This window comes from Triticum urartu, chromosome 1 (genome assembly GCF_003073215.2).
Source record: "Triticum urartu cultivar G1812 chromosome 1, Tu2.1, whole genome shotgun sequence".
NCBI lineage: Eukaryota > Viridiplantae > Streptophyta > Magnoliopsida > Poales > Poaceae > Triticum > Triticum urartu.
Window position 1 is genome coordinate 584,024,777 of NC_053022.1, and position 13,181 is coordinate 584,037,957.

Below are 13,181 nucleotides of genomic sequence, written 5' to 3' on the forward strand. Positions count from 1 at the left end.
ATCGGCCGAAGGCCTGAAACAAATATAGGAAAATGCGAGCACCAATGTCAAGTTCAGGACTTAAACCCTGATGAACTGGGATACCATTGTCCTCTTAACCATCCAACTATATGTTGGTTTGCAACACTTAGTGGATTATATTCCTGGTTCTGGACAACCAAAACAGGAAGAGAAAATAATCATAAATAAATTTGCTCCCGCTGACCTGGGTCACTATTTTTTTGCATGTTTCTCGGTCCAATTGATAGATTTATTTTATTTCAGTTGATGATTCGCAAGATGGTTGCTATGTTAATGCTTAGTAGTGTGTATGGTTGTGAACTCCTTCAAATGAAGTGTCTCATGCCCATAAAATTTACGACAATGCTCATATCTCAGAATTAGTTTAGATGTTGGCTTATCTAGCATATTTTTGGCATTGGTAAGCTATATTTCTACACTAAAATAAAAGGCCCGTGGTTGAATTGAAATCATAAGGAAATAAACAGTCAAACAGTGATACTATTAGGGTCTTGTCATTGATCCATTGATTGTCAAAGAAGCTTTGTGTACGGAGAGGTTGGCGTCGGATGGTACCCTGAAGCTGTACCACTTCATCATCATCGTCGCCGTCATGTTGTCTCTCTTCTCGCAGATGTCGTCATTCCACTCGTTGCGTTATATCAACCTCGGGTCCCTGGTCCTAGCCTTCGGCTACACCATCCTCGTATCGGGCGCGTGCATTCGGGTAGGTAATGTGCAAACACCCTTGATCATGTGTGCATCACGTGTTTACGTCATACTTTGTGTTTTTGAGATGAAAAAGAGCTAGAAAAAAACTTGGTCAATCTTAAATCTGAATTTTTGATAGGTATGATGAGCAATGCTCCGGTGAAAGATTACTTACTGATCCCCTCAAAGTCTGGGAAGATGTATGCCGCCTTCCTCTCCATCTCCATCCTAGCCACCGTGTTCGGCAACGGCATCCTGCCCGAGATCCAGGCCACACTGGCGCCACCGGTGGCGGCGAAGATGGTCAAGGGGCTTGTGCTGTGCTACACCATGGTCTTCTTCACCTTCTACCTGGCAGCCATCTCCGGCTACTGGGCCTTCAGCAACACGGTGTAGTCCAACGCACTGCAGAGCTTGATGCCGGACTCGGGGCCCTCGTTCACACCGACGTGGCTGCTAGGCCTCGCCGTCGTGCTTGTCCTCCTTCAACTCCTGGCCATTGCACTGGTGTACCTGTGAATGAGATCATGGAGAAGGGGTCGGCGGACACAGGCCAAGGGAGGTTCTCGTGGCGGAACCTGGCGTCGCAGGTGGTGCTGCAAACCTTGTACGTTACGGCGTGCACGTTTGTGGCGGCGGCGTTGCCGTTCTTTAGGGACATCGTCGGTGTGCTCGACGCCATCCCCCCCCCCCCCCACACACACACACACACATGGTCTCGAATTGGGTAGCCCGTACTATCCAAACGGTTGAATTTTAGGCAGCCCGTTGGATGCCTATTTGATGTTCAAACACACCCGAACGTATGAACGAGAAATGAGCTTCGACTTTGGAGACGGACTTAATTATTGTTGATTCATTTATGTACATTGTAGCATGTAGCAACGCACAAGCGTTCTACTTTAATCATTTATTAACTTGCTCAAACGTATGGAAGCTGTTTTTATTATATTTGCTGAAACATCGTGCGAATGAAGCTAAAGACAACTTTTCTGATATTGTGCGGAATTTCTTAACTGCATCAAGTAGATCTTAATAATTTATAATAGATTTTTTGTTGGACCATCGCTTCATATGTACATCGTCAATTTGCCATTTTGTTATCAGTTTACATTACAAGTGAAGTGGACTTAATTATTATGCAATTGTGACCGTGTTATATTGTCTCTACCTGTGAAATTTAACATGCATTATCTATATGTAAGTTCAAAAAATTATTTCAGAAGTCCGTAGCAATCGCACGGGAATTCTACTAGTTAGTAGTAGATGATCTCTTAGCAACAATACTCTCACCATAAATTTAGGAATTTCTAGTACTAGTGATAAGACTAAGATATAACTCATTGTAAACCTCTTTTTTTTTTGCTATATCTAAATTACGTGGCAACACTAAGATAAGATAGCCTTATCAACCGTTGTACATGCTTTGACAGCGAATTTGGGATATCTTATTGAGGTTTGAGGATATCTAGGATTTGCTTTTTATTTACTACTACCTCCCTTTTAAAATATATGACGTTTAGGACAACAACGATTTTAGTTCAAAATGAACTATTTTTTTGTCCTAAACGTCACATATTAAAAAATCAGAGGGAGTATTTGATTCTAACAAAAAAGGCGCGGAGTGTCTGCTCATGTGTTTAGACCCCATATGATGTGAAAACAAAGGTACATGCATGGTCCAGAGTGAATGAAACGAGATTCTGTTGAAAAAAAGAAAAAGATAAAGGAAAAGGCAAAGGTGAAAAAAAGTAAAAACAAATCACAGTTCATGTCCATGTTTCTTTTTAACGAAAAAGCCCGGTGTCAGTTCACGTTGTAGACCCAGATAACGTAAAAGCAAAAAGATACATGAGGTAGAGAGAAGAAAACGATGTTCTGTCCAAAAATAAAAAGATGAAGATGAAGGAAAAGACAAGAAAAATGTAGTGTGAAAACAACTCAGGATGGTTAGCCAAATAAAACCATATCCTGCCCTAGCTTCATGTGCTGGCTGTCCTATAAATGGATGTTTTATTTCACTGTGAATACAGTTGCATATTATATACTTGCATTGCCAGCATTCATAGTCTAGTATTATTTTTAAAAGGTTTGGTAGTAGAATTGAGTTGCAACATAGTGGTTCATACTGTGCCGCTGCTTCCTGCTTCAGCGCTGTAATAAGCACGTGAGGTCACGCTCTCTCTCGCCGCCAACAGAGTGAAAACAGAGCAGAGCGAGCGGGAGAGAGGAGCAGAGCAGAGGCACTCCCTGTACTGTAGAGCAAGTAGAGGAGGGGAGAGGAGCAGAGGCCTTGATCCGCACCGTCGCGCCGCGCAGCTTGAGCATCGGCCTTGTCGCCGGCTTCTCCTCGCCACCTGCGTCTACTTCTCCACATCCACATCGCCCCGCTCAGTAAGCACCTCCCCCTACGCGCGCGCATCTGCATTTCCGCCGAGTCCCCTGCGCGAATCCAAGAGGCTGGCTGACTGACGCCGACGCCCTGTTCGTTCCTCTTCTCTTCAGATTTGGGCGTACGCATTGTCCAAGGAGGGGAGCAAGGGCGAGGTGCTGGACACCGGACGGTGACCACGACTGAAGCAACCCCTCCTCCCTCCTTGGCGCAAGGTAAGCAAAAAAGCCATCTGCTTATTACTACTGTCATGCGCCCGCCCTCTCCCCTGCACTTTGGGGAAGACAGAGAGAGCAACTGTATACTCACTGACATAGACAAACATAGCAAGAATGGGCATTAATCCCGATAGAGTTTCAATCCTTCAAACCTACTTTCAGTTGTATAATAGCATTGCTTGTTTCGGAGGGACAATGAACTATATCTCAGACCACGCACAGTTTCTTTCTTTCTTTCTTTTGCCAAGAATGTACATGCTTTTACATGAAAATGAACTAATGGAACAATACAGCACACACACATCTATAGGTGCAGCTCGTGAAAGATATACTTCCACTGGGGAAAAGTTTTTTTTTAGAACATCAACTGTGGAAAAAGTTTGAACGTCAACAGCATATGCTACGGGTAAAGAATGGTACAATACACACGAATCAACAACATCGGCAGCGACATAGATCTCGACATGTGTGCATAGTTGCCCTGACTTCCAGCTCCTCCAGTGAGGGCAAGGCTTCCAGAACAAATCCATTCTCTGGTGAAGCTGAAGTCATAGACGTTTGAACATATGCCTATAAAGTTCCAGTGAGCAGTTACTCTATATATAACCATTTGTGTCGTGCACACCCCTTTCATAATCTATATTGACAGGTATATATAGTCTTTGATTTTTTTTACCACTCATTAGTTCCTATTGTTCACACCGGTCATATGTAAGAACTCTTTTCACCATTGAATCCTTGCCCTATATAAGAATTCATTTTAAAGAAAATAACTTAATTCGCATCTATCGTCTAGCGCAGCGCCACTTGCTAGTTTCTTTAGAAGGGATCCGGCCAATTGCTTGTTTAGCTTGCGCTACCATGCATGGACGCTTCTCCGTTGATTGGCGAGTACTTCTCAGTACTTTTCGAGTACTCCCACTAAAATTATTTCTATCTGTTTGATCAAGCACACAGCTAAATCAAATAAAATAATATTTTATTACTGGTAAATCATTATTTCCAGTACTTTTTTTAGTACTTCCTAGTACTTATTTTATTTTCACCGTTAGATTGACTTGATTCAACGGCTCCTAAAATCCCCAACCATGATAAAAGTTATATTTTGCTATATATCTCAGCTTGTGACTGTGGGCACGCATGCTGTTAACGTAGCTAGACTAGTATTGTAGCACTTCTCTCTCTGGTTTTGCCCGTAACTCTTACTACTCGATGAATCCATCCATTCCAGGCGGGACATCGATGGCAGGAGCAGGAGCAGGGGCAGGGACAGGGCAAGTACTGCATCTATGGAAAGAATGGGGCATCCAGGTGCTGGTGCTGCTCAGCTTCTCCCTCCAGATCATGCTTCTCGTCATGGCAGAGCTCCGCCGGCGCATCGACTCCGGCGTGCTAAGGGCCTTTGTGTGGTCAGCGTACATGATGGCCGATGCTACGGCAATCTACGTGCTGGGACACATGTCTGTGATGAGCAGATCGCCGGAGCATGAGCTGGTGGCGTTTTGGGCGCCTTTCCTCCTTCTGCACCTTGGTGGGCAAGACAACATCACCGCCTACAGCATCGAAGACAACAAGCTGTGGCTGCGCCACCTGCAGACTCTTGCTGTGCAGGTGGCTGCAGCTACATATGTCGTCTATGCGTCTTCCATCCTTACCAGCGGGCTCCTCCTGGCAGCCACCATGTTGATGTTTGTGGTTGGTGTTGCCAAGTATGGAGAGAGAGTGTGGGCACTCAGGTGTGCTGGTAGTACCTCAGAGCAGGGAGGCAACTATCAACCTCTATTTTACGCCTCGGGATCCCATTACCGGACCATACCGTCCAAAAGTTGCAGCCCGAATAAGGAAGATTACCTGTTGGATGCTCACCTCTTCCTGGCTGTTCCTAAGAAATTCCTTATGAGCATGCTGCAGGATGAAGAGTTGCGGTTTCATGATGTAGATGAGCATGCTTTGGAGGAGGTGGTTGAGATGCAGCTCTCCTTGATGCACGATGTCTTGTTTACAAAGACTGAGGTGGTGCACAGTTGGTGTGGCCTTTGCGTCCGTGCCATCTCATTGCCGGGCACAGCCGTGGCATTGTTGTTGTTTTATCTTTCACTTCTGGGTGATCATCATCATCATCATCATCATCATCATCATATGGCTGCTGGGAGTTACAGTAAAGTAGACATTGCTATCAGTTATGTCCTGCTTATTGGGGCTCTTGTTTTGGAGGTCATGTCAGCTATTAAGGCAATGTTGTCGAGCTGGACAAGTTCGTTCCTGCTAAAGCCGAGGAGGGATTTCACTAGGCCAGGAGAGGAAGAAAGAAGTATGAGGATCTTGCTTGGTCGTGGGATTACATCTGTCCGCCGGTTTGTGCATGCAGCGGAATGGAGAGGAAGGTATTGGTCCGGCTCCATGGGGCAGCACAACCTGCTTCAGTTGTGCGTTGGTAGTAGGGTGAGCCGAATGAGCAAAATCGCGAGATGGATGGGATTTGAGGACCCGTGGAACACGCTGGCATACTGCTCCTCCATCCCTGTCTCGGCATTCATCAAGCAGCTGCTGGTCAACCATGTGCTGAGTCGCAGCGTCCTTCCAACAGATGAAGATCACATCGCTAACTCAAGGGGCCTGGCGGCCCTGAAGAGCAAGGGACTGTATGATGAACTGGAATGGAGCTTGGACCCCAAAAGGTCCTTGGAGCAGACCATCCTTACATGGCACATCGGCACCAGCATCTATCTCTTTTGGTACAAAAAAGAGAAGCTGGAGCAAGCAAATGCAGCCGGTGGTCAAGGCGGCGACGACGCACAGAGGCAGCAGCAGGTTGATCTCGTCGAGGCGGTGGAGGCGCTCTCCAATTACATGCTTTTCCTTCTTGCCTCACGTCCCTACATGCTGCCTGCCCCTGTTGACCGTGGGATGTATGCTAATTCCTGCTATGAGTTGGTTGGTGTAGTGTGCAGCTCAGCTGAGGATCTGGCCAACTTGCTGCTGCGGTACTACAGGGAGGAGGCGGAGGAGGAGGCGAGACTGTCGTCTAATATGCCGTTTGACACTGTTCTGGAGAATAAGCCCAAGCAGCCGAACCTGTCTGATATCATCCCGTTTGACACTAGTCTGGGTGATGCACAAGACAGGCAAAAGGCTTATCGGCTGGACCTTACATTGCACCGTGGATGTAGGCTTGCCGCAGAGCTGATCCACAACGGGATGCCAGGCATGCCTTGTGCTGCAATAATGCCGGAGCTCATCGCCCAGGTGTGGATCGAGATACTATGCTACGCAGGCCACCGGTGCAGCGCGTACTCTCATGCCAAGCAGCTTGGCAGCGGCGGTGAGCTCATCACTATCGCTGCCCTTCTAGTGGAATATGTCAGCGTGCAAGCCCTTGCGATGCAACCACCACTGCCATCACTATCGCTACCCTTCTAGTAGTAGTGGAACATGCATGCATGTCAGCGTACGTGCAGGCCCTTTCGATCAATGCATGCATGCATGCGCGCAATGCATCATTTATTTGTCTACTTATATATTTGGTAGATACTCCCTCCGTTATAAATAGATTTATTTAAATATGGATGTACGTAAATTTAATTTTACATCTAGATACATCTATATATAAACAAATTTACAACACTTTTTTTGAAACGGAGCAAGTATTTGTGAGTGTAATGGCTCTATATCCCATGTACGGTTGATTAATGACTCAAAGGTGTACTCTTGCCGCCTAAAAATAATACTTTCTCCGTTCCAAAATAGATGACTTAACTTTATACTAGTTTACAAGGCATGCATGTGTTCCATATATTTTTTTAATCAATGTTTCCCCAAATAATACATCATTTATAACTCTATGTAAGACTAATATAGTCTGAATGAATTTTCAAATATGAATCTTGATACGGAGTTCATAATTTTCTATTCTGATTTATTAATGAAACAAATCTGTTGCGGGCTTACTGCGGTTCCATTCACAATCTCTGAACCTCAGCGCCGCTCAGGGCATCTCCAGCCGTTCGGCCCCCCAGGGCGCCTAAATAGAGCGGCCTGGAGGCGTGCCGGCGCTAGTTCGGCCCCTGGGGCGACCTAGCTCCCAGTCACGCCCCCAAGCGCCGGCCCCAGGATGCGGGAAATTTAAACTTGGTCGTTCCCGCTCTCAAAAGACGCCACAAATCCGGCGATCGGACGTAGTCTGGCGTTACAAAAAACAGAGCGCCGCACGCCGCAAGTTCGCGTGCGCAATGATTCACTCGGCGGGGTCGGCTCCAGGCGTGGCGGAGTCGGCGTGCGCGGGCTCGGCGGTGTCGGAGCTGCTTCGGTGCTGGGTTGTGCCGGCACGGCTTCGGCACTGCTGGGCGGCGATGTAGAGGCGTCGTTCGGGCTTGGCGTCCGTGTGGTCGTGGGCGCGGGAGCTTGCGTCGTCGGCGTCGTCGGCGTTGCCGTCTGCATCTGGTTCAGGATGAGGCTGCGCTCCGCCATGTACCACGCCCTGAGCTGCGCGGAGGAACAAACAGTTGGCGGGCGGCGGGCGTTGACGACGAATAGATGCGGGCGAACGGCGTGCGTACCCGATCCTCAACGCTGGCGCCGCTCTCCGGGCGAGCCGCGACCTCCTCGACGATTCCATGCCATTTGTTGCATGCCAACTGGATACGCCCCCAATGGTTCGCCATCACCTTGGAGCCACGCTGCATGTAGACGCCTTTGAAGTACGGGTTGACGAGCTTCTGCTCGTCGAACTCGGCCTTGATGTGGTCCCAGTACGTCTCAAGGCTCTAGTTCGCGCTGGTGGTCGGGTCGAGGCAGACGACTTTCCATACTTCGGCGAGGCATTCCTCCTCCTTGGACGTCCACTTGATGCGCGGTTCGCCTGACCTAGCCGCCCGCTTCTTCTTCTTCTGGCGCCGCTTCGTCGGAACAGGAGCCGGCTCCTCCTCCTCCTCCTCCTCCTCCTCCTCCTCGGGTTCCTGCGCTTCGTGCGCGTCCTCGCCGTAGACGTAGCCGAGCTCGGCCTCCATGTCGCCGCTGAGATCCACTACCTCGTCCTAGGTGGCGAACCCGTGAGACGCGGCGGCCGCGGTCGATCCTGTCGCGATGATCTCGTCCATGTCGGCTCCTGTGTCGTCCGTGTCGCCGAGGTGCGAGAAGGGCAGCGGTCCACGACGGAGATGGGGCGTCAGTGTGGACGCGTAGGCGGCGGGCGGCGAGTAGTTGTATGGAGGGTACTGCACGCCGATGAAGGCGGGCGAGGGTGTGCGCGTCGCAGGGTGGCCATGGGGGAAGGTCACGTTTGGGTTAAACCCCCCGTGCGCGTCGCCATCGGCGTAGCCGGGCGACGACGATCCCCATGGAGATCCGACGCCTTGCTGTCCCCAGGGCGCGTACTGGGCGTGGCTGACGACGGGTGGATTCATCATCCCCGCGTGGTCGACCGATAAGGAAGACGCCGCCGCACGCGCCGCGTTGTCGCGGGCCTTCTTGGCAATGGCCCTGTTCCGCCGGTCGGTGGTGACTGCGTCGCGTCGCTGAACTTCCACCCTCCACTCGGCGCTCGACATGCCCGGTGGCTTCAATGGCGGCGCCCTCGGCTTCATCTGCTTCGGCTGGGCCACGGTGCCAGTCGTGGTTGCCGCCGCGCGCGGCATGGCGGCGACTGGAAGGCGAGCTGGAGGGGGTTTGGCGGGAGAAAAGGAGGGAATGGCGAGAGGAAGGCGAGCGAGCGGAAGAGATGCGAGGGAAAAGCGTCAAGAAGCGACGGGAAAATGCCCTCGGGTCGCCGCCAGGGCGGGCCCACGCGTCTTTTTCGCTTGTGCCGGCTCCCCAAGCGCCTCCCAGGGCGCCGGGTTCAGCCTGGGTCCGCCGGCACCAGTTTTGACTCGAGCCGGCGAAAAACGGGTTTCTAGGGACACGACTGGGCCGTTTTTTTGACGCCGGCGCGGCAAAATCATTTGGAAAGGGCCTATTGAGGGCGTGGCTGAAGATGCCCTCAGTCCCCACGTCCATGTTGTGCTCTCCTTCATCGCCGGCGGCTGAACCCATCTCTAGCCTCCTACGGATCATCAGACATGGAAATTTAACACTATTTTTGTGAGAATCATATTGCACCAACAAAATCACTAAATTTTCTAGGTACCAAAACAGGTTATCGGATAAGAAAAAATGTATGCAAAGCATTATGTTAAGCCTACCAAAATTCAACACAAAATGCACGGCAGTTTAATCGTACCAAGCACACAAATACACCTAACCTCCGTGTGATATTAAGAAGAGCTTTATAGATCTAGCGCAGGTCCCTTGCCGCTTGCAAATCAGAAGCTTATCCATGGGCTGCTCGACTGCTGCGTGAAGATGCAGCTATTGCTTCTAGCTGGTGCTTCATGTTGGCCAATGCTATGTAATAATTAATTAGGCTACAACTGAAATGCTTGTAATCCATATGGCCATTTCTAGTCCACACATATAGGCGAACACAAGGTTGATATGTGCCCTTGTGGTTCGGTTGTGATGAGTGATAGATAAAGACATATTAGAGCATTTCGAGCCGTTTGGCCCTCCAGCGTATCCGGCGAAGCCCTTTGTGCGTTTGTGCCGGCGATTTTTTCAGCTTGGGAGACACACGTTTCCAGCCGCACCCCCAGGTTTCGGCCCCCAAGCGCATACAGATTCAGAGTTTTCTTCCCCGCTACAAAAAAAGGACACAGGGTCGGCGATCATCATGCCACAAGTCGGCAATCGAACATAGCCAAAGTCTGGCGATCAAAAGGGTAGGAACCATAGATATGAAAATCCTCAAATGGCATGCTTTGTGGGAGAGCTCCGCGTAGTCGTGGGCGGATCTTCCATGCTCGGCGTAGGCGTGGGCGCAGTTGCGGTGATCGACGTTGGCGTGGGCGTGGTCACTGCCGGTCCCGGCATCTTGTTTAAGATGAGGTCACGCTCCGCCACATACCACGCCTTCACCTGCGGGTCCATCGTCGACATGTCTGCTCCCATCAGGAGCGCCAGGTCGGTGTTCTTCTTCTTCGCGTCGACGCTGGTCTTGACAAGGTCGAGCTTGACGTCCTGCTTCGTCAACAACACCGACCACCTCGCCTCGGACTTCTCCTCCCACCAGAGAGTGAAGTATTTTTTTAACCCTGAGGACGTAGAGCTCGTCTGAAACAAACCCTGTCCTCCAAATCCCTGAAATGCGTGTCCTGTCCTTTCTAATACTGGTCTCTTTTAACCTTTTGTGCGCACCCAAACGGTGGATTCCCACGTGGCTTGGGATTTGCTAAGGATTGGGCTGAGTCAGCCACCTGTAGGTGGGCCCGAGCCGTTGTGCTCGTCCGAGGTGCTGGTACTGGCAGGGGCGGAGCCAGGGGGGACGAGCAGGGGCCTGCCCCCTCCCAACAATCAACAATTTTAGTAAAAGCAACTAGTAATTATCAACAAGATTCGATCAATATACGTACTCGGCCCCCCTATACTCGAATCCTGACTCTGCCACTGGGTACTGGTCGAGCCGGAGCAGGTCGCTCATCTCCCTAGACCAGTTCGCCTCGACCCTCCTCTTCTTTCTCTCATGCGACGCATGGGCTCCTGCTACGCATCATCCGGATGATGCCGTGGGAAAATAAGCCGCCTTGTCCGCCGTTGATTTGTGCAAATACGTTATGATTCAGGCCGCTCGATTTGCACTACACGCGCACAACTTGCACATGACTGGACCACGGGAAAAAAAGCCAACTTGCACACACATGTCTCCTCGTAGCTTCCAGCCACAACGCAACATCCCTACACGCGCACAACTCTAGCGAGAGCAGCGGCTAGCCGGCATAGAGCATGCGGGCATCAGCCATGTCGCTGGTCACCTAACAGCAAAACGGCCGGTGAGCTTGCCATACATTGGCCACGGCAGCAGCGCCGACGAGCTCTGGGGTTGCAGCAACGCCCCTGCAGCAACCACCCTTTCAAGCACCAGGGATGCACCAGGGATGCATCGGCCACCTAGCTATGTTCCGGTGATACTCCGGCGGCTCAACTATGCTCCCTTGCAGCACCGTCCATGTTCTGGTAGCCCGACGAATGTTCCATCACAGCATCGGCGATGCCCGGCAGCCCGACGATGCTCTGTTGCAGTACCGGCGATGTTTCGACGGCTCAACGCTGCTCTATCGTCGCACCGGTGATGCTCCCTTGCAGCGTTGTCGATGTTCCGACTGTCCAACGAATGCTCTATCGCAGCACTGGCGATGCCTCAGCTGCCCGACGATACTCCATTGTAGCACCGATGAATGCTCCCTTGCAGCGTCGTCAATGTTCCGACGGTCCAACGTATACTCCATCGTGACACCGACGATGTCCCGGAAGCCCGGCGATGCTCCATAGCTGTGCCGGCAGCTGCGCAACATCACCCGAGTTGCAACATGATTTGAGTTGCCGTGGTCACACTGAATCGGCGCTGTAGCATGGTCGATGGATAAGCATCAGTTTTTGTCCTACATGGATTCAGTTTGTGTCATGGCGGAGCCTCCTGAAATTTTATCTATTTTGAACCTAACCCAATAGTAGTTTTAGAAATTTTTAATAAATCCTAGAGGCCCACGCAGCCTATTCATGCAAGGCAAGAGATATTTAATCCCACATTGCTAGTTTAGAGGGAGTTGGACCTTTTTATAAAGGAGGTTTTTTCCCCACTTGTATGAGCATGAGAACAAGAGGGACATCCACGCGCGCTCCTTCTCCGCCGCCCGCCTCATCACGACGCGCGGCCGAGCCGATGTACGGGAGAAGGGTGATAAGGTTTTTGGGGAGCGCTCAGCGCGACTACCGACTTCTTCGTCACGGACGCTCCGTACTCCGTTCTTTGCTCTAGTTTCTGCCCTACATAAGTTAGGTTCTACTTCATATATGCAACTTTATCTAGTGTCTGTTCTAGATGTGTTTAGTTCAACTTCATATATGAAGATGCTATTTACCTTCTCTCTGTCATATTGCATGACTTGCTTTATCTCTACTTTATTTAGTATTTTCGTTAATAAAATCATTTGGTAAATTGCTCATATTTCCAGCAGAGCCTTCTCGTATCACACTGAATCGGCATCGCGGCATGGTCGTGGACAGACTGAGTTGCCGGAGATGAGAAGCATTCAGTTTTGACCCTTCATGGATTCAGTTTTGACCATCGGCACTGCAGCATGCTTTGAGTTGCTGTGGTGGCGCGGCAGCTGCAGCAGATGACGACGTCATTTCTGGAGAGAAAAATAAGTGAGAGAGACGATAGAGAGAAGGGATAGGATAATATTCACGCTGTTTTTAGATGGCGTGCAGAGGAGGAGACGCGCGGGAGTCCCGCAGCCACGTATCAAGTGGAGGAGGCGACTTACCCTTCGGTTACTAGAAGATACCCCGCGTTGTTTCGGAATTTCTGGTTGATAAGGTCCTAAATATTATATGAAGACTAAGTAAAGATTAAAATTGTTGTGTTACACTTTTTGAAGAAATGTGGGCTAACTTTAAGGTGATAAGCCAAAACCATTTTTTAATTTCTTGAGGGCTCAAAATAATTTCTACGGCTTTGAATGAACAAATTAAAACAATTAACTATTTGTGGTGCTGCTAGGAAAGAGGTGCTTATTTGCCACTCAAACATGCGTGCCAAATTCATAAATCATAAGTTCTGAATTCTTGCCATTTTCCAACATATTTTTGACACTTTAGGCTTGCTTATGTACCATGGATAAAAATAGTAAAACATATTAATTACCAGTTTGTTCATGCAGCACTCTACTAAGAATATGTTGACACATTAATAGAGGAGCAACACCTGCCACTGGCACCATATATAAAGGTACCCCCGAGAAATAATAATTCAGAAAGGAACAGACACA

The 13,181-nt window shown here is 49.6% G+C and overlaps 2 protein-coding genes across 2 annotated transcripts; both read left to right on the forward strand.

Annotated features, from left to right (window-relative positions):
- Positions 1-566: 566 nt before the first annotated feature.
- Positions 567-1,902, forward strand: LOC125532484 (probable GABA transporter 2; the record flags this gene model as incomplete). Its single annotated transcript, XM_048696542.1, is given in 3 exon segments — positions 567-731; positions 851-1,222; positions 1,225-1,902. Coding segments are annotated over 3 exon segments (755 nt in total), but the record flags the coding sequence as incomplete, so codon positions are not given.
- A 96-nt stretch (positions 1,903-1,998) lies between these two features.
- Positions 1,999-6,951, forward strand: LOC125532483. Its single transcript, XM_048696541.1, has 3 exons — positions 1,999-3,105; positions 3,217-3,318; positions 4,553-6,951. Exon 3 carries the CDS (start codon positions 4,564-4,566, stop codon positions 6,739-6,741), a length of 2,178 nt encoding a protein of 725 aa, XP_048552498.1. The 5' UTR covers positions 1,999-3,105; positions 3,217-3,318; positions 4,553-4,563; the 3' UTR covers positions 6,742-6,951.
- Positions 6,952-13,181: the final 6,230 nt, after the last annotated feature.

Coding starts and splice junctions, on each gene's coding strand:
- LOC125532483 (XM_048696541.1), top strand. CDS start 4,564: ATGGCAGGAGCAGGAGCAGGGGCAGGGACAGGGCAAGTACTGCATCTA.